This window comes from Mustela erminea, chromosome 1, assembly GCF_009829155.1.
Source record: "Mustela erminea isolate mMusErm1 chromosome 1, mMusErm1.Pri, whole genome shotgun sequence".
Lineage (NCBI taxonomy): Eukaryota > Metazoa > Chordata > Mammalia > Carnivora > Mustelidae > Mustela > Mustela erminea.
Genome location: NC_045614.1, coordinates 88108926 through 88131111, shown reverse-complemented (window position 1 = coordinate 88131111; position 22186 = coordinate 88108926). Strand labels below are relative to the sequence as shown.

Here is a 22186-nt window from a genome sequence, read left to right as displayed (position 1 = left end):
TTACAAAAGTTTCCCTTGTATCCCTCCTCAACCATTGATCTGATCTCTAACATCACTGGTTAGATTTGTCTTTAACTGTTTCTTATAAACAGAATTATGCAGTATGTACTCTGTGTCTTTCTGCTTTGAGGTCTCATGATTCAATTGACTTTCAGCCATATTGTGGAGCCTATCACTAGTTCATTTTTATTATTGCTGAATTCAGAGTTTTAAGGGGAAAAGATATTAAACAATCACCTAATTAAATGGTTAATTATAATAACATTAAGTTAACCAAAGGATAAGTACAGGTGAAAATATATTACCTTGTTTGCTGACAATTCAACTAATACCATACACTGGGGGTGCAGAGGTGTATAAGGTTACGATCTAATTTGTGGGAAATAAATGTTATTTAAGGGTATCGTGAAAGAATCTTACGTCCTTATTTCACGCCCCTACTTCTCAAAGTCAGTCCAGATGAAAAGTGTTATTCCTCGGCGCTTTATACCTGCCCTTTAAATACAACAGAAACAACAGCTCCTCAAGGCGCAGGCGCCGCCTCCGTCAGGTGTTGGGAGTCACAGCCCCTGCCGACGGCTTTGCCACATCCGCGCAAACCGCGGAGAGGTCGGCTGCTCGGACTTGACTCTGCTCTCGCCTACCCAATCCCGGGAGTCATGGCGATCACGTGCGCGCCGGCACCCGGCAGGCCAGGCCCCTCCCATCACTCTCGTACTCCCACCAGCCCGCGTTTGCCGCCCCATCTCCCGAGAAACACCCGAAGAGCAGGCTGCGACTGCGCAGTGGAGCCGGTGGGCGGGGCGGGGCGGGGGAATGCGGTTGCCGGGATGGGGGGCGGCCCCACAGGCCAGGAGCCGGAGCGGCGCTGTGGAGGCGCTACGCTGCGGCGGGCCCTGGCCGGGAAGGCCCGCTTCCTTCCCTCAGCCACCGAAAATAAACTTTGCTGCTCTTTTCGCGGCGTTCTCGGATCCGCCTCCCGGCGGTGCCGCGGTCCGTGAAGAGCCTTCGTGCGTCAGGCCTTCCTTCCTTCTCTCCGCCGGTGCGGGCACTCGACGCCATGGACGCTACGGCGCTGGAGCGGGACGCCGTGCAGTTCGCCCGGCTGGCGGTGCAGCGCGACCAAGAAGGTCGCTACTCCGAGGCGGTGTTTTACTACAAGGTAGGGCGGAGGACTGCTGCGCTGTCGGAGAGGCCAGGGGGCGGGTCCAGGTGCGGCGGCGGCCAGGCCTGCTGGGCTTTGCTTTTCCTCCTTCCTGCTCTGCTGCTCTCCTTTTCAGGGGAGAGGCGACCCGGCTCCTGCGGCGGTGGGGAGGTTTGGTCGCGGCTTGGGAGCCACCACTTCTCTGGTTACAGTCTCGAATGGCAAATGTCCACCGCTGAGCTACTTAGGACAGCAGTCGTTAGGTATGGGTAGTTAGTGGCTAATTCTCGCGGTCACTTGGCTCTGATTTATGGCTAATAGGAAGTGGTTCTGATACACACTAAAAAAATGCACGTTCGCTGAAGAAAAGAAGGTTTAGGGAAAAAACACGTTTCTTGGAATTTAATACAGCGGTGCTTGTTTTTTTCGCGTATTTACATACGCAGCTTTGAAAAAATTTGAACGTAGTTGACACAGAATAGTACATTAGCTTCGAGGGAACAGCATAGTGATTCAACTTTTCTATACGTAAGTCAAACTTGGATTGTACCGTTTATACGATTTTTTAAAAGATTTTATTTATTTGTCAGAGAGCTAGAGAGAGTACAGGCAGGCAGAGTGGCAGGTGGAGGCATAGGGAGGAAGCAGGCTCCCTGCAGAGCAAGGAGCCCGATGTGGGACTCGATCCCAGGACCCTGAGATCATGACCTGAGCCGACGGCAGCCGCTTGACCGACTGAGCCACTCAGGCATCCCCCGTTTATACGATTTTTAACTTTTCTTTGTATTTGAGCTTTTTAAAAACTCACTGAAGTTGCAAATAGATGCGCAGTACTTCCATTAACGTGAATGCACTATAATTTATTTACACATTAATGGGCATCGGGCTCATTCTGATTTTTCAGCATCGTAGGTACTGATCTGATTAATATATTTATAACTAATGCTTTTCACATTTCTTGGCTGTTTCTTTTGACTAAGATATTGGGGGCGGAATTATTAAAAAATATGATCTTCCACAGTCCTCTCTGCTCGCCAGTCCTGCGGATTTGCAAATAAACCCCTCCAGCTGGAACTATGTCCGTTGCTTCCTGGTGGAGGTAGCTGTATCCTCGTGATATTTTCCCCCCACCTCCTTTTTTTCTTTTTCTTTTTTTAAAGAAGGAAAGTCCGGCTTTGATAATAGCAGAGTGGGGTGTTTTGTTGTTGTTGTTGTTTCATAAACGTATATGCTGTCAGTAATGTATGATTTGTTTTTCTCAGATGATTATGTTGCCTTCATTTTATAATCTATATTTAGAGACTTTTGGGTGTTTCAGAATCATTTCTTTTGGACTTTTTGAGGAAGGTTTCATGAAGGTAGTATTTTAAAATTCTATGTGACTGAGTTTTGTGAAATAACTGACAAATATTCATAGGTTAAAATAGTGCCATATAAAATAGCTTTGTGTAAAGCAAAAGAAAATACTAGGCAGTGCCTCTTGTTGTGCTCTGCGATTGCATGCATGTCATTAGGAAGATTTTTTTTTTATTCTTGAGAAAGTCAGAAAAGTGGTTGTGTTTCTAGGAACTGTTTATATAAACTTTACCACATCTTTAGCATTTTTGGTCTTCATTACTGTTCTATGAGGGATTCCTTAATTGCCATTTTCAAATATAAATTAAATGAGTAAAATAAAACTGATATCAACAATTTTTTTAGTTGGCTTTATTACTTTAAAGCAAGATAATTATTTGAATGTTCGTTATTTGCATGCAAGATGTAAATGGAGGTGAAAAATACACACACACACAATCAGTATTTAGATAATAATAGTACATAAGATAAAGTATTTTTTAAGATAAAATATTTAATGTTTACGTGTAAAGTTATATTTTCCTCCCATGAAATGTCTGAGTTACAGAATCTGAGAATATCATCTTTCCTACTCCCACAGCCTTTCAGTGAATTTTCTTTTCATTTAATTTCATTCAATATCAGACTCTTTACTGATTTTGTTAAGTTCGTGAAACAACTCCTGCTCTAACAACTGGATTAAAAAAGGTTGGATATCCAGCAGATGGCTGGCTTCTTTGGATCCAGACAGTTAGGTATCAGCCTCTGTGAAGTGTTCATGCTTAGGTTATTGCTGAGAAGGTGGTGTTACTTTGGAGAAATCTCGTTGGTCCTTCTCGCTGCAACTTGATAAGCTGTTATTCTGGAATGGTGATGGGGAGAGTGAGGCTTTCCTCACTAGCCACAGCCTACCTGGCTGTGGGAGTATTAGAAAAACTGGACAATGAATTCAGGTTTTCTTAATAAAAATAAGTTGATTTCATACAACTGAAATCTGCTTTAAAATGTGTCACCCTTTGGAAATATTTTCTGTGGAGAAAAAGATTTTCTTCTCACTGTGAGATATTTAACCTTTACAATTTTTTTTACTTTATTTTTAGTCTCTACACTCAACATGGGCCAGACTTAACAATCTTGCAATCAAGAGTCACATACTGTACTAACTGAGCCAGCCAGGCACCCTAACCTTTATAATTTCATATAATCTTCCTTTGGCATTTAATTTTATTTTATTTGTTATCACTAATTGACTCTTGATTATTATTATTAACCAATAGTAACAAGTATTATTGTTATATACCTGTTCTTAATGCTTTTCAGGTTCAATTCTTATTTTCAAGGTATATGATTCTAAGTCTGACCTATTGCATAAAGAAAAGGGAAAGCAGAAAATTTCATGTGAGCTAAAGCTGTTCTAAGAAAATCTCTTGTATTTGAGTTTGTACATTTTCAACAGTATGAGAAAATTGAGAATATTGAGAACTGAAGAAAATCTGTTGGAGGGTTATATAACCCACTCAGTACTGTCTTAAAGACGTTCTTATTTTGTAATTTATAGATAGCAATAGTGAGTTAGAAAGTGGTAGAGAAAATTCAAATTGTAATTCATCTATTAGATTCCTTTTGTTTTTGTTTTTGTTTTTGTTTTTTTAGGAAGCTGCACAAGCCTTAATTTATGCTGAAATGGCAGGATCAAGCCTAGAACATATTCAAGAAAAAATAAATGAGTATCTGGAAAGAGTTCAGGCTTTGCATTCAGCAGGTTAGTAAAGGAGTACTAAACTTGTGTTTTTTTTTTTTTTGTCTTCCTCTCATCACCTCCTTTCCCCCATGTTTCTCTCTTTTTTTTAAATTTTTATTATTGAAGTATAGTTGACATATGGTGTTTGTATTAGTCCCTTCTGTTTTTCTTTCTTTTTCATTTTCATCTTTGGATGTCAGTCTTCACTCTTGCTGCTCATTCCTTTTTTGGTAATCATGTCTTTAAAAGCCATAGTTTGGAAATATGAGTAATATAGTCTAATCTCCTAATTTCCCAGGGGTGCAGAGATAGTGAATTATATACATTAAAACTGTGTCATTGTCAGAGTCAGGGTTAGGACTCTGTTAAAGTCTACTTTTTAAGTATCTGTCATATGCTGTTCCCTGATACTAAGATTGAATGACTACAGCTAACCCTGAACAACAGGGATTTGACCTGTGCAGGTCTACTTAAATGGAGATTTTTTTTTTTTAAGATTTTATTTATTATTATTTGAGAGAGAGAGAGAGGGAGAGAACACAAGGGTGTGAAGGGGCAGAGGAAGAAGGACAAAGAGACTCCCGGCTGGGCAGGGAGCCCACCATCATTGAGCTCCATCCCAGGACCCCAGAATCGTGATGGGAGCTGAAGGCACCCACTTAACCGACTGAGCCACCTAGGCACCAGATTTTTTACAGTAATGTAACTGTATTCTTTCTTTATGATTTTCTTAATATTTTCTTTCGTCTAGCTTACTCTATCATAAGAATACGGTATATAACACATAGAAAATATGTGTTCATCAACTTATGTTATTGGTAAGGCTTCCAGTCAGTAGTAGCCTATTAGTAGTTAAGTTTTGGGGGAGTCAGAAGTTATAGGCAGATTTTCATCAGTGCCTCTAAGCCCCCACGTTGTTCAGGGGTTGTCTTTACTTCTCTTTAGTGTTAACGACTTCAGCAGTATGTTCATGGTCTCTTCTGTATCAGTATCCTCAACCTCAAGACCTTAGCTAAATTCTTTTTTTAAACTGTATCTTGGAAAGCATTGTGTAAGTAGAGACCTGGAACAACTTGTATTTATTTTGGTAAACAGCATGGTAAATGTTGTGAAACAAGCACACAGGCTTAGTGATCAGTTTTGTTAGAGGTATGTGGCTACGGTCAAAATTTGCTATTGACATGGGTAGAAAAGAAAATCATTACCTACTGACATTTTGTTTTAGAAATGCGTTTTTCTAAGAGTTCTTTTTAACCCTTTTTTTCTCTGGCTGTATAATAAACCCACAAGCAGCTTAGAGAGCTCTTCATTCAACATTGCCTGGTGGACTTTGTGCTACTTTCACCACTCCTTCTGAGTAGATAAGAGCAGTTATAAGCACATCGTTAGGAAAAAGTAGATTCCATCACTGGATTTCTTGTTAGGACAGTGCCCTTAAGGATGAGGTAGTTTAGTTTAAGACAGTGCCCAGAAATTGGGTGTATTGAAAAGTGAACTGCCTTTGTAGCAGGGCCTCAAATGATAGAAAGTTGTATTGATTCAGGTATCCAGAATACCATGTAATTCAGAGTAACTCCATTTTCCCAGCCGAATACACTTATAAATAAGATATTTATAGAGGTGATATTTAGGCACAGAATGTGACAGCTCTAATCGCTTGAGGAACAAAGACTTGTCAGTGAAACAGAAATAAAGTTCAGGAAAGATTTTTAAAGCATAGCATGCCTTAATTGTATTGCCAGCTTTTTGACCTGTTATGTTCAACCTATGGGGTATAATTTGTAGATAATTAAATGGTTTCTTTAATTAGCATTTCAGACAGTGTTCAAAACAAATTTTGCGGATAGACTCTTGAGAATTAAGTTGATTTCTGGGTGGGGAAGGGTAACACAGTTTGAAGTGCACCAGTATTGTATAAAGAGCTCAAGATTTAGAATTAAAAGATCTAAATTGTAGCTTATAGCTACAAAACCTTAGTCTACATCAGGCATTCTCAACTGAGAAAAGTTTTGCACCTTGAGAGATTTTTGGTTTAAAGGGAGAAGTAGGAAGTAGACAATGGAATCCATTTGGGTGAGGCCAGGGATCTTACTAAAAATCCTCCAGTGCACAGGCCAGTCTACAGCAAAGAATTATGCAGCTAACTTCATACAACATGTCAGTAGTATGAGGCAGAGAAACCCTGGGCTAGATATTTTAATGTTCTTGAGATTTTGTGTCTTCATTTTGTAAATGGGATTAGCACATAAACTTCAGAGAGGTGTTTCTGAGAGTTAAAGTTCTAGAAGATCACCGCCATATCTTTAAGACACAAAATGTCAAGTTGTTTTTTTTTAAATAGCAGCTTTATTGAGATATAATTCATGTACCATAAAATTCACCTTTTTAGAGTGTAGAATTCAGTGGTTTTTAGTATGTTTTCAGAGTTGTGCTACCATCACCAGTGTCTAGTAGAACATTTTTGTTGTCCAAAAGAAACCTCTTATCCATTAGCAGTTATTCCCTATTCCTCCCACCCTCTATCGTCTTAACAGCCACTAACCTATTTTCTGTCTCCCTGGAGTTGCCTATTCCGGACATTTCATGTAAATAGAATCATCTAATTCGTGGCCTTTGGTGTTTGCTTTTTTCATTTAACACCATATTTTCAAGATTTATCCATGTTGTAGTAGGTATCAATACTTCATTCCTTTCTCTGGTTGAATAATAATGCCATCATACCATATGTTGTTTGTCCATTCATCTGTTGATGGACATTGGCTTGTTTCCACCTTTTGGCTGTTATGAATAATACTGTTTTAACATTTGTATATATGTTTTTTGTGGACATGTGTTTTTAGTTCTCTTTGATACATACCCAGGAGTGAAATCACTGGGTCATATGGTATAGGTTGTTGTGTAATTTTTTGAGAAACCATGATCTATTTTCCAAAGTGGCAACACCATTTTACATTTCCATCAACAATATATGGAGGTTTCATTTCCTTTATGTCCTTACCAATCTTTGTTATTTTCTGTCTTTTGTCATTTTAGCCACCCAAGTGGGTCTAAAGATGACATCTTGGGTTTTGAAATGCATTTCCCTGATGGCTAATGTAGTTGAGCATCTTCTCATGGGCCAATTGGCCATATGAATATCTTCTTCGCAAAAATGGTTTATAGACCCTTTGTCCATTATGTAAGTCAGGGTTCTCTAGAGAAAAAGAACCAGTAGGATATATATAAAGAGATTTTATATAAGGAATTGGCTTATAATGGAACCTCATCATGGAGGCTAAGAAGTCCCACACTCTGCAGTCTGCATATAGGAACGACCCAAGAAAGCCAGTGATATAGTTTATTTAGTCCAAGTCCAAAGGCCTGGGAAGCACGGTAGTTGATAGTATAAGACCCAGTCCCAAGGGGAGGAAAAGACCAAAAAAAAAAAAAAGGCAGTCTGGCAGAGAGGGCAAATTTTTCCTTCCTCTGTTTTTTTGCTCTGTTCATCCCTCAGTGTATTAGATGATGCCCATCCACATAAGGGAGGACAGACTGCTTTTACTACCAATTCAAAGGTTAATTTCATTCAAAATCACTCTCTCTCTTTTTTTTTTTTTTTAAGATTTTATTTATTTATTTGACAGACAGAGATCACAAGTAGGCAGAGAGGCAGGCAGAGAGAGAGGGGGATGCAGGCTCCCTGCTGAGCAGAGAGCCCAATGCAGGGCTCGATCCCAGGACCCTGGGATCATGACCTGAGTCAAGGCAGATGCACCCAGGCACCCCCAGGCACCACTCTCTTAGACATACCTAGAAATCATGGCTAGCTAAGTATCTGGGTACCTAGTAAAGTTGACACACGTTGATATGATTATTCACCACATTCATTTTCAAAACTGGAATTGTCTTTTTATTGTTTAGTTGTAAGAGATCTTTATATATATATATATATATATTTTTTATAAACATATAATGTATTTTTAGCCTCGGGGTACAGGTCTGTGAATCGCCAGGTTTACACACTTCATAACACTCACTACAGCACACACACACCCCCCAATGTCCATAACCCCACCACCCTCTCCCAACCCCCCTCCCCTCCAGCAACCCTCAGTTTGTTCTTCGAGATTAAGAGTCTCTTATGGTTTGTCTCCCTCCCGATCCTGTCTTGTTTCATTTATTCTTTTCCTATCCCCCAAACCCTCCGCATTGCATCTCCACTTCCTCATATCAGGGAGATCATATGATAGTTGTGTTTATCCGATTGACTTATTTCGCTAAGCATAATACCCTCTAGTTCCATCCACGTTGTCACAAATGGCAAGATTTCATTTCTTTTGATGGCTGCATAGTCTATATATACTACATCTTTTTTATCCATTCGAGATCTTTGTATATTCTTGATACAGGTTCCTTGTTGATATATACCTTTATATTGAAAACAAATACTTATTTCAAATAATCACAGTAAATATATGTGGTTATTTAATCTAGACTCAGATGAATAGGAAACAACAGGAACTTTATCATTAGGGCCTAGAATATTATATTACACAATTGTCTGTACTGAAAAAAATTTTTAATTACCTTAAAACATAATTGAATTTCTTTAGGCTTAAGATTTTTTAAGTTTTTTTTGTTTTGTTTTTGGGAGTGGGTATGTAAGGAGGAGCACTGGTGTTCTATTTTTTTAAATGAAGAAAGTGCTGGTAAGGAGAGAAATTCAGGGGAAATGTTTTAATTAATTAATTTTTAAAAAATTAATAATACATTTTTGGTATTTTGGTCTCTTATGTGCATTGTGTGATGAGTTGAACAAGTGGGGACTTCTTTTTAGGCCTTAAAATTCAGATAGAAAGGAGAGAGTCATTTTTTAAGGATTATGAAGTTTTTATAAAGAGTGTCTTAAATGTATTAAAATGATGTCTTGTTTCCTGGGTATAAAAATACATATATAGGTAATATCTATATGGCTTTCTTCCATCCTAGTTCAGTCAAAGAGTGCTGATCCTTTGAAATCAAAACATCAGTTGGACTTAGAACGTGCTCATTTCCTTGTTACGCAAGCTTTTGATGAAGATGAAAAAGGGAATGTTGAAGATGCTATAGAATTGTATACTGAAGCCGTAGATCTCTGTCTGAAAACCGTATGTATAGCTAATAGTTAAATTTGGTGGAATTATGCTAAGAAATTTCTCTTACTAGTGAATTTTATTCAATTCCTTAAAGAAAAATAATTATTGTATCATAAATATAAGTTACTCTTCATTAAAAGATGATGAAGAATAGAAAACTAATGATGGATTTTAATCCCTTAAAAAATTAACAGTAGTAATATTGAGTCATTAGGCAGTGGTTTTTTTAAATTATAGGTATTTTTTTTAACCTATTTAAACCCATATACTTAAAATTATCACAGGAGGAATTCATCACAAATCTATGAATTTAGAATAAACCTTCCCCTTTTTAAAAAATTTCTTACATTTAAAAAAATAAGGTAGTGGAGGGGAAAAAAAAAAAAAACAGGGTAGTGGTTTGGGAGAGCTTTATTCATTTGCAGTGTGAAATCTGTGTGCTGGGTGGCTTTTACTGCTTCCTGAGGACCCTGGTTGGAACAGCTAAGTTTAGGGGCATCTAGTACATAAGAGCAGTGCATTTGACAGGAATGTGAGGTGGAATGATAGTGTTGTTCTCAGTATTGTCAGAGGACTACCTTTTTGTTCAACCATCTGGCCTGAGGTTTTGAGGTAAGTGCTGGTCTCCTCAGTTTCCTGCTGCTCAGCTTTTCCATGGCACCATGTCCTTAAAATTGTAGTTCATTTATCACATGATGTGGTCTTCAGGTTTATCTCAATGAGAAGTTTTCAACACTATTTTAAATATACCTTTAAGGATGAAAACAAATTGTCATCTTTGTTTATTCTCTCATTATTTGAAGAAATACATTGCATTATAAGTTTTTTGTTAGAAATATGGATCAAGCAAAGAAAAGAATTATGCTTCAGAATGTCTGTCTCTCTTTCTCTTAAGTCTTATGAAACTGCTGATAAAACTCTGCAAAATAAACTGAAACAGTTGGCTCGACAGGCACTAGATAGGTGAGTTTTGGTCACTCAAGTTCTTATCCATGGATAGCAGTATACTGTGTTTACTTAAATTTGACAGATTTCTCTAAATATGTCATAGAGTTAATAGTGACAAACCTCCATCTCCAAGCTGAGATCTAGAGCAAGTCTACCTTCTTCCTCTGGGTGAATTTATTCCTCTCTAGTTCCCTATTTTAAACTCAAGAAATAACAGATCAGCCAAGACCTGTTTTATTTAGTTTTTGCTTTGTGTAAAGCAATGATTATATTTGAAGTGGAAGACTTCCTTCTGTTGTGTAATACCAGATTTCTGGGGAGAACTTCCAGAAAGCCTTCCAGAGCTACTATTAAAAGTAGAGAAATTGAGAGTGAGCTGACCTTGAACCATTCATATACCCTAAATTAAACAGTGTATGTAGCTCCTTCAACTCTTTGCTCAAATTGTTAACTTCAAAAAAGCCTGCCCTAAACATTTTATTTAAAATAGAATCTCCTCCAGTAGTTTCCTTCTACTTAATCCATTCTAATAATATTCTTTCCCAAAGCTCTTAACCACTTTCTAAGGTATATGAAAGTTACCAGTTTATCATGTTTGTTATTAATGTCTGTGTCCCTTTGAACCCCCAACCCTTCATGAGTGCAGAGAAATTTGTCTGTTTTGGTCAATGCTGTAACCACCTAGCAGAGTGCCAGACATACCGTATGTGTTCAGTAGGTATTTGAGAATGGACAGATTTGCACAAGAGAATTACACCTCTTAAAGGGTGTTACATGTGAAGGAAAAAGATGGAAATTGCATTTTTAGTTATAGTGTGAATTAATAAAATTACCTCCTTTTGAGGGTCTGGCCTGGTAACTGTAGCACCTCTAGTCCTTTTTTTTTAAATTGAGGTTTAACAGTCATCCTTCCTTTTCATTGTCATCTAACATTTAGTTTGTCTCTCCAGATTCATGAGGATATGGGCACTTGACACATAGTCTTCATGTCCATTTTCACTTTTTTCACTAGTCAGATTCAGAAGTGATGTTTATTATTACCCATGTGGATAACCCATCCAGTAGCCTCTGCGTGCATCCTTACTTAACACAGAGGGGTGGGTCAGTCATTGGCTCCTCTGAGGGTCTGTTCAAAATTATGGGTGGTCTTTCTAGGAGAGAGGTACATAAAATTTCTTTTGGGTGCATTTTATGTAATTTCAAAAGTGTTCACAAGATTCCTGGACCTCAAGTTAAGAACTTCTGTTTTTTAGCTTACTGAACCTTTGACAAAACAAAGCCAAAATCCCCTTGAATATCATGTGAGACATTCCATGATCAACTTTTTCCCCTGGTCCCCTCTCCTTCTGCCTCTTGTTTGTACTTTTCATAGGGCCTTCATCCTTTTTTTTTTTGAAGTTACCTTAACTCGCTATGCTGTTTCATACTTGTGCACATACTCTTCTCTACTTAGAATGCTCCCTTACTCCCCAGATGAGCTAACTTCTCTGCAGCTCAAGCATCGATTCAGAATAACCTCCCCTGACTCTCTTTTCTTCATCATTAAGTTAATACCATCTGCCTGTATGGTCACTCACATACAGTACTTCTGGCATCTCTCACTTTAGATGCATTTGTCTTTCTTTCCCCCTCAAAACTGTGAACACCTTAAGAGCAGAGGTTGCATTTTATACTTTCTTGTGTCCCCTTACCTTGCATAGTTTCTGACATGCAGTTTGTGCTGAATTAATGTTAGCAGCAATATTATCAATTGCTGTAGATCAGTTGTGAAATACTTATTTTTGGAAGTAGCTTAAGAAGTGAACTGCTGATTGATATGTATGAATCGTCTATACTAATTTTACATTAGGAGTGCTTGACTGGTTCTTGAAATAAGTTTTATTTTCTGGAAAACTTAAATGTGAGAAGAAAAATTAGAACAGTTTTTCTGTACCTCTTTCTGTTACAGAGCAGAAGCATTGAGTGAGCCTTTAACAAAACCATTATGCAAAATCAAGTCAACAAATATCAAACCAAAGCCACCTCCAACAAGGGCACATTTTCCTCTAGGGACTAGTCCTTTCCTGGAAAGACCTCAACCCTTTATAAGTCCACAGTCATGTGATGCACAAGGACAGAGATATACAGCAGAAGAAATAGAAGTTCTCAGGTAAATAATTTTATGATTCATTGTAATGAATAATTTTGTTAACATAGTGCAAGTAATTTTATTTTCATTAGGTTTGCTGAGTTGTAATCATATCTTTGTTATATAGTGTGTTGTGCTTTTATTATGAAATTAAAAATTATATTGTCACATAGCCTTAATGAGAAATAGTTAAAATGTGTTACAGTATATTTTAATATTAGCATTTCTACCAGACATGTGTTTTCCTAAAAATTCTGGCATACTTTAAAATTGAACACTAAAGGTCAAACAGCAGAACGGAGCTATGGTGGACCACTTATCATCTCTGTAGCTTGTAACTAGAGCCCTGACGGGGAGAAAACTTAACCTTGAAATAGTGTAGGCCTGGGTCAGCAAAGGGAAGCTTGAAGTTTTGACTAGTTTTTACATTTCTTTAAAGGATTATAAAAAAAGAAAACAAACACAAAACAGAAGAATATGTGACAAAGACCTCATTACAAAGCCAAAGCAATGTACTATCTGGTCCTTTATAAAAAAAATTTGCTAACTCAGGGTCTAGAAGCAGCCTCAGGGTATATTATAAATGCAAACAACAAAGACGAGGAAATCCTCTTGATTGCATTCTGAGCCAGTATAGATGGGATGTATCTCTGAGCCTGTGTGGCTGCTCTTCAGTTGGAGGAGATCAAGCTGCTTAGTGCTGTGCAAGTCATGTAGTTTCTCACTTTTAATATCCTAAAATTGTGTTGAAAGGGTTTCTTCGTTTGTAGCAGTCACTTGAAGGCATTTTTTTTTCCTACTGAAGATTTTAATAATTCTAATGTGTCTCATTTTGCCTGGAAAAATTGCATATGAACCCCCCACAACACACAGCAAGGCAAAGACGAATAGGTTTTAGAGCTGAGAGACAGTACCAGTCTAACACTGAGGCTACTTAGCATCCATGTGCTCCTTTCTACACACATTTGAATTTCATGCTGCAATGAAACAATAATATTTCTACTTAACAGATTTCAGCTATCCTTTATACAAGTGAAAAGTTCTCATCCTCTCAAAAATGAGGATACACAGTCATTGTATCTGTTGCTCACTGTATTAATTAGTTCTCAAAGTCAGTCACAGTCTCACTGAATATTGTTACCTAGAGGCTAAGTTGTGAAACTGCCCTGTAACTACTTCTAAATAAAACGAGGGAAAGAAGTAGGAGAAGGAAATAGTTGATACATACTACTGAACATACATGTAAAACATGCAAAGCTACTATAAGCCACATTTCTTTAATTTGTCATATGGCTATAGCTTCCTTCTTGCACTACACATTCCTCATTTTCATAACCAGAAAATAGGAAGAACATATTTTCCAGAATTGTAATTGTCATGTTTTTTTATATCCCAAAGTAACTAAAGCAATTGCTTTCTCCCTTTGAGCTTAGGATAGAATTCATTTTGTGTCTTGGTGTCAAGGATACTTCCAATACCTATAGTATAGGCTTATCTTGAGACCATAGTTTAGTTGTAAAGGATGTAAGCCTTGAGACTGTTTTACTGAATTGAATTGAGTTGTTTATTTTTTGGTATTCAACTAATTTTGTGAAAATTTTATTCAAATAAAGATATCAACAACATGAGATTGTCAATGTTATTATAGTGCCATACTTTGTCATATAAATTTCAGATAAGATTGGTAGTTAAGGTAAACTTAAATATTTACTTTAGGGTTTTTTCCTTGTATTTTATAGGACAACATCAAAAATAAATGGTATAGAATATGTTCCTTTCATGAGTATTGATCTGAGGGAACGTTTTGCCTATCCAATGCCTTTCTGGTAAGTAAGCACTATTGTACTTTTTACTTCCAAGATGATTCTAATTTTTCAGTAGTTTTTCCATACTCTGAAATCCAATTTAGCTCATAGCCGTGAAATCAAAATTTATAATAAAAGAGTTTGGAAGAGAGGTACAGCTATGGGAAAAACGTAAGGCAGCATAGCAAGAGTATCTGTGTGGTCATTTGCTTGGTAATGGGCACATACGGATCTTCTTTTGCCTACCATTACACTAGCACAGTACCTGACACAAAGTAAATATTTGTTGAATCAGTGTTTGAATCACAACAGCAAAGTCAGTAAAGAAAGAATTGAATGGAAAAGTGGAATAGAATGATAACGGTGTCATTATTTACTTTTAAAAAGTCCAGTTCAGGAAAGGGTTAATTATGAAAAATGTTGGTTAGCACAGCCTTCCAGGACAGTGGCAGCTTGTGTTAAGAGCCTTAAAAATGGGGGTGCCTGGGTGACTCAGTGGGTTAAGCCTCTATCTTCGGCTCAGGTCATGATCCCAGGGTCCTAGGATCCAGCCCAGCATCCGGCTCTCTGCTCAGCATGGAGCCTGCTTCTCCTTCTCTCTCTGCCTGCCTCTCTGCCTACTTGTGATCTCTGTCTGTCAAATAAATAAAGTCTTTGGGGAAAAAATAAAGCCTTAAAAATGTTACTTGGTTCATGACTCCCAGCATCTACTAATTCTAAGGAAATAAAAAATTTGACTAAAGATGAATAAGGGCATTCATCAGTGAATGAAATGAATGAATGAAACAAACTAAATAGGCAACAGTATGAGAATGAATAAATAATGGCACATCTATATTATTATAGTAAGTGTGTATGCTACCAATAAAAACATCTTTGAAAGATGTAGGGAAAATGCTTTCAATATAGTAAATCTAAAAATAGAAAATTTGGATGTTATATGTATATTTTTCTTTCATTTCTTATGTTTATAGGTAAATAGAAAAAAATGATGTAAAGGTACATATCAGATATTTATAGTGGTTGTCTCTAGAGAGCAAAACTGGGTGATTTAACTTTTTAAAATATTTCAAAACTTTTGCAATGAACATGTTCTATTTATTAGAAAAAATTCAGAGTTGATATTTATTACATACCAATTGTATAAAAGGCTCTGTAAAGAACAAGAGAGCTGCTTTCCCATTTTCTAGTGTTTTGCTATTCTTAGATGAGCAAAAATTAGACATCTAGCCAGTGAGTTGTCAACCTAATTTTTTTCACCCAGGCAATGATGTGATGCTAGTCACTGATTAGAGTCCAATTAGAAAATTAAAAATTAGAAATTTTTATATCAGAGGAGCTCTATAGCATTGATCGATGATACTAAGGGCATAGATTCTAGAGCTAAACTGTCCAGTTTTGTAAGCTGTATGATGCTGGGCAAGTTACTAAATCTGTCTCAGATTTTAAAATAAGAATACAATCTACTTCATAGTGTTACTGCTATTAAATTAACTAATAAAATTTAAAGCAGTTAGGGGCACCTGGGTAGCTCAGTGGATTAAAGCCTCTGCCTTCAGCTCAGGTCATGGTCCTGGGGTCCTGGGTGAGCCCCACATCGGGCTCTCTGCTCAGCAGGGATACTGCTTCCCTCTCCCCACCCCCCGGTCTATTGTGATCTCTGTTAAATAAATAAATTAAATCTTTAAAAAATATATATAAAACATTTAGTAGTGCTTGTTATATTGTTATATAATAAGGATTAACTTAGAAAAATAATTATCTTGTTAAATTCTAAATTATATTACAAAGTTTGTACATTTCAAATACTTTTCCCTTTTGTTCTTTACAGAGCTTTTTATACAATTGGTATGTAATATCAACTCTGATTTTTTTCTCGTAAATAGAACATGCTCATTGCAAAAGTTTTGAAATATTTTAAAAAGTTAAAATCGCCCAGTTTGGCTATCTGGAGACAACCACTATAGATATCTGATGTGTCATTTTTTCTATTTATCGATAAATACATCATTTTTTACATCATTTTTTCTACTTATCTATAAATACAAGAAATGAAAGAAAAAATGTTTAAACAAACAAGCGAACAAAAAGTTTATCCCTTTGACCAGTAATTTCACTTCAGGAGACCAATTCAAAATAATGTTCGTAGATGTAGTCAAAGATTTATATATAAAAGGTAGTCATCAATATTGTAATATTACAATATGTATTGTAATCGTTATTTACAATACAATTGTATTTACAGGATATTACAATTGTAATTGTAAAATTATAATATTGTAATTGTGAAAGTGTGAATGTATTAGAATAATACATTCTTCAATGGTTATATCCAAGTAGGGATATAAACCTGTAGTTCTAATCTTTGTATAATAAATTAAGATAAATCGTGATTTTCGTGCTCGTACAACAAAACATCTATAAGAATAATACTATACTGCCATGAACAATCAAGTTTTTGAGAAATTGAATAACATGGGAAAATGCTTACAATATAATCAAACAGTAAAATACAATGCCATGCAAACTCCTTTAATTTAGTCATAGCACTGGTGACAATTGGAATTTTATATGTTTTATATAAGATTACTTAGTGCCAGTCCTCCACACTGGATTATGTTTCATAAGGACATAGAACATGTTTGTTTTAATTATGCTCCAGTGCATAGTGCAGTGTCTGGCACCCAGTAGGTACTCAGTAAGTACTTGCTGAATTAAGTAAATTTGGAGAAAAATCAAGAATAAATACTAGATTACTCTAGCAAGATTTTTCCATTCTTGTTTTTCTAGATTATTTTACAGTAGAATAATCAGAAGATAAAGTAACAGTAAATATTTCAAAACTCAAAGGTAACAGACTGATAAAAAAGGACTCCACAATTTATGAATCTTTGGTGAGAAAGATTGAGTAATTTTTTAACCTTTTTTTTTCTATTCAGGTCGTGTGTTTTTAAATCCTAAAGTGAATATAAATCATATTTATAAAATATTTTTAATAAATTAAAGTTATAAGAAAACACTGAATTTGTTAACTTAGTGGTGACTTTTAAGAGAATAGATATTAAGGAATCTGTATTCTTACACAGCAGGTTAATAATACAATATAATTATAGATTTGAATTGACTTTATATATTTCCCTAAAATTTTTTAAAATTTAAATTCTTCTGAATTCATTCAACTTACTTTCTATTTAGTCAGCTACTGTTCCTAAACAGGTACCAAAATGACCAGAACACTAGTGGTTCTATGAAATGATCATCAGAAAGTTTGAGAAGTGTATAATAGTCTAAGAAATTTACATAAATCTTGGTTTATTAAACATTTATAGATGTCCTTTAATTAAAACAGTGTGTAAGAGTTTGTAGATAACACCTGACCACAAAACCACCTTTCTCCCAGTGTCAGTAATTTTTTTTAAAAACCATGTTATAGGGGCACCTGGGTAGCTCAGTGGGTTAAACCTCTGCCTTCAGCTCAGGTCATGATCTCAGGGTCCTGGGATGAGCCCAGCATCAGGCTCTCTGCTCAGCAGGGAGACTGCTCCCCCTCCCCCCAGCCCCGGCTGCCTACTTGTGATCTCTGTCTGTCAAATAAATAAAATTTTTTAAAAATGTTTATTTGCTTCATTTTGCATATCATAAACTTTGTATTACCCTAGAAATCTTGTGAAATCTCAAGACTATTACCCTTGTTCGAGAAGAGGTTTGAGGAAAGGTAGATGTTTTTTATCTTGTGCTATACATCAGTCTTCGAGAAATACCACACAGCATATTCCCAACACACAGTTAGAGGGTAATGGATAAGAATGGTGGATCTGGCACCCTAAACCTGGATTCAAATGCCAGTTCTGCCACTTTTGGCTATGTGACCTTGGCAAGTTATTAAATCACTTTTAAGCCTTTTCCAGAAATATTTTAATGGAATTGTCTTAAAGTTTAAATGAACAGTATATATAAAATACTTTAGCATGATATCTGGCACATGATTATTAATCAGTAATTAGCTACTCTCATTGTTAGCCTTGCAGAAAAGAGTTTATCAAGACCCATCATAAGGATCTATAGCTTCCTAGGTCCTTTTGAATTGAATCAGCTTTTATTATTGTTAATAGTTCCATTTTACTGAAACTGAATTTCTTAAATATGCTAATGTAAACTTTTAAAGTATATTCTTAAAGTAAATATGAGTGAATTTAAGTTTCTTTCCTGTTTGCAGTAATAAATTTATATTTTTTTAATTGAGAAGAATCAACACGTTGACTGGATTCATGGTGAAGTGTAAAGAGCCAGATTTTACCAGAGCTTTATTTTAGGATGATATAATAGCTATGATCATTATACCAAAAAAATAAATGAATAAATCTCTAGGAAACTTAATTTTGTTTTGTGTCATTTTTAAAGATTAATTTTAGTAGTAGTAGTATTTAATTTTTATTATTACCTCAGTGATAGATGGGGCAAGCTACCATTATCACCTAAACAAAAAGCTACATTTTCCAAATGGGTACGACCAGAAGACCTCACCAACAATCCTACAATGATTTATACTGTGTCCAGTTTTAGCATAAAGCAGGTAAACATTTTATATGCTTTTATATGAAAGCTAACATTTTGAAGTAATTTGAATATAGATTTGGGGATTTATTTAGTTTTTATTATGTGTCAAGATGCATGAGTTAATTGGAAAAATTCGGCACACTTTGCATACTGAGATAATGAGTATGAATAACTGATTTGAGGAATTGCAGATTTTTATATAGACCCTTTTTATCAGAATATTTTTGCAGATGAGAAAGTTGAGGATCTCAGCCTCACCTTAATAAGAGGATAGATTTTTTTTTTTTTAAAGATTTTATATGGGAGAGAGCGAACACAAGTGGGAGAGGAGAGGGAAGAATGGGGGGAGAGAGTATTTCATGCAGACTCCATGCTGAGCATGGAGGCCAAGACAGGGCTTGGTCTCATGATCTGAGCTGAAATCAAGAGTAGGAGGCTTAACCCACTGAGCCACCCAGGCACCCCGAGAAACAGGTATTTTTTTAAAAAAAAAGATATTAAGCTTATTCATAAAACTTCAATGGTGTAACAACAATATGGCTTTATTGCAAATTTTATTCAGTTAAGTTTTGCATTGACGTACAGCTGTCTTCCAGTTAGTATAAAAATAATGGTCCTGGGGTACCTGGGTGGCTCATCAGTTAAGCATCTGCCTTCCGCTCACATCATGATCTCAGGGTCCTGGGATCGCTTTGGGTTCCCTGCTCAGTGGGGAGTCTGTTTCTTCCTCTGCCCCTCCCAGAGGAAGTCTGGGAAGTCCTCTTGTGCTCACTGTCTCTCTCTAATAAGTAAATACAGCCCTGCTTGTGCTCACTGTCTCTCTCTAATAAGTAAATACAATCCTAAAAAAATTAAAAAGTAATGGTCCTGAAATACTGTGATTCAAGAATCTTTTGATGTGCATATTCAGTTTAGTTGGTCGTATTATAATAAACTTTTTAAAAAATGCCTTTAAATTATTAAAAACTTGTGGATTCAGTGAGTATGCTTTTATCCATGTAAGAAATACATATTTATTCTAAATTAACTTTATTGAAGGATTTTACTCAATTTTTCTGGAATTTATTTGAAGAAAATAGTTTGCAATATAGCATTTCTGTTCATTTTGGTATTCAAGCAGCAGTTAACTCAGTATAAAAAGGCGGCATAGGTGTAGTGCTTAAATATTGTTGTAATGTTGAAATTACATGAATGAATTAATATATTAACACATTTTTATTAACAGACAATAGTATCAGATTGTTCCTTTGTGGCATCACTGGCTATCAGTGCAGCTTATGAAAGACGATTTAATAAGAAGTTGATTACCAGGTAAAATTTTGTATTTGTCCCTTTAGCCCTTTTCATATAATTGTTTCTTGACTAGAAGTTAACAGCTTTGGTTTTATCTGCATAGAAAGTGAAGAAGGCATATCACTTAAGAATATTGTGGCCCTGTATGTTAAACAGATGACTTGTGAATGTGGAAAGATTTCATAAAATAGTCTTAAGAATGTATATACATGTGTTAATATATATGAAATAGGTATGTTTTGAAATAAAATTGGTCAAAGTAAAATCATATCATATTTATAATTATATTATGCTATATGGTAGCCACTAGCTGCATGTGGATATTGTATACTTGAAAAGGTCTATCTGAATCAAAATGAGCTGTAAATGTAAAATACATCAGATTTTGAAAACTAAGCCCAAAAAAATATAAAATTGGAAGATACCTCAAATTTTTATGGTGATTGCACACTGAAACAATATTTTGGATAAGTTTGGTTAAATAAAATATATTAAAATGTCACCTTTTTAACTTTTAATATGGTACCTGGAAAACAGAAAATCTTTCTTTTGGCTAAAACTGCTTTAGAATGTGCTGAAATGTTACTGAAATAGTTTTTCCTCTCAATTTTTTAAAGTTTTGTTAGCTAAAGATCATTTATTATACAAACTAAGCATTATACTATTTCATGCATCTTTTCCTTAGTGGTTTTTGTGTAAGTCCTGAGATCACAAAGATAAATTAAACACAGACCTTTGTTTTAAGCTATTTGCCATCTTGGATAAATAGATTATATAAGTAAATAATATATAGTGTAAAAATAATTGATACTGATACAAATGTCTTACTAGATAATTTTGTGTAGCTTTATCAGAATTGTGTTAACTTTATCTCTGTCAGATTTGTAGTTAGTTGCCTTAGTTCTTCATTGAAATGGTCTCTTGAGCCAGTGAGAGAAGATTATTTCAACTGGCATAGAATATATCCACTTATTAGAAAATTTATTAGAGTTTATAATTAGAAACTTAGTATTTTTCAGAGTATTGTGAAATTTGTGCCCTGCTCTATGATCTCATAAGATATTTTCTTTATATTAAATAAGCACTTTGATTAGGGTGAAATTCTTTTCCTAAGCCTATCACAGAAAAATATTGTTTGTTTTTATAAAATTGCCAAGACAATAGCATATGTCTAAAGAAATATCCTGCATAGTAGTTTATATTGAATATTAATTTGGTATTTCAATATTTATTTTCCTTACAAAAGCATAATTTACCCTCAGAATAAGGATGGTGAGCCAGAATACAATCCATGTGGAAAGTATATGGTAAAACTTCACCTCAATGGTGTCCCAAGAAAGGTGAATAATATCTCTCCCCACCCCAACCCCTTCTCTCTCCTTCCCCACCTTTGAATATTGAGTAGATCATTAAGAAATGTTATGGTGTTATGCATATTGCTCCCAGTAACATCATATGTTAATAATTAAAAATTAAAAATTAAGAAAGTCTGTTTAAAGATGATTTTGGGAAATTTATAGAAAGTTTCAAAAAGTAACATTGGGCTAATGATTACTAATGCTTAAACTTTGATAGTTCTTAATTGATTAAAAGGGAAAGGAAATAGGGCAAACTATAAGGTCACAAGAGTTTATATATATAGTCATAACCTCAAACCTAAGAAGTCTTTCAGATTATGTTTTCTTTTGTGAAATATATACAGTCTGAAATTATACTGCTTTCGTTAAGAACTATGAACTTATGTAATGGCCTGGCATTGTTGGGATTCTCTAGCTCTTGTCTACTCAGGTCCATGGATCAACATGAGCACTTATCTGAGAACTTGTTAGAATTGCAAAATTTAACGCCTTCCTGAACCTACTGAATCAGAATCTATATTTAAACAAATCCCCTGATACTTTCAGTCTGAGAAGTTGCTCAGTGGCTCAGTAATATTCAGATTTTGATATGTATAAAATCACATGGAGAGCTTAATTAAACACAGATTGCTGTCCTGTACCCCTCAGTTTGTGGGGTGGGGCCACAATTTGCATTTCTAACAAGTTCCCAGATGATGCCGGTGCTGCTAAGAAAACCCTTTGAGAACCGCTGCTCTAGATGATTACTTAAAAATTAAGCGGA

At 35.7% G+C, this 22186-nt stretch overlaps 1 protein-coding gene across 2 annotated transcripts in view; it reads left to right on the top strand.

Annotated features, from left to right (window-relative positions):
• Positions 1 to 824: 824 nt before the first annotated feature.
• Positions 825 to 22186, top strand: part of CAPN7 (calpain 7) — a 42150-nt gene continuing 20788 nt past the window's right edge. The window contains exons 1-9 of one of the 2 annotated variants that reach the window (XM_032332753.1): positions 825 to 1162; positions 4133 to 4241; positions 9189 to 9346; positions 10230 to 10297; positions 12231 to 12431; positions 14150 to 14236; positions 18662 to 18788; positions 19998 to 20083; positions 21312 to 21405. In XM_032332753.1, coding sequence (XP_032188644.1) covers positions 1061 to 1162; positions 4133 to 4241; positions 9189 to 9346; positions 10230 to 10297; positions 12231 to 12431; positions 14150 to 14236; positions 18662 to 18788; positions 19998 to 20083; positions 21312 to 21405 — 1032 coding nt within the window. In that variant the 5' untranslated portion in view covers positions 825 to 1060. The remainder of the gene's footprint in view (positions 1163 to 4132; positions 4242 to 9188; positions 9347 to 10229; positions 10298 to 12230; positions 12432 to 14149; positions 14237 to 18661; positions 18789 to 19997; positions 20084 to 21311; positions 21406 to 22186) is intronic. The other variant, XM_032332743.1, reaches the window with a different exon arrangement.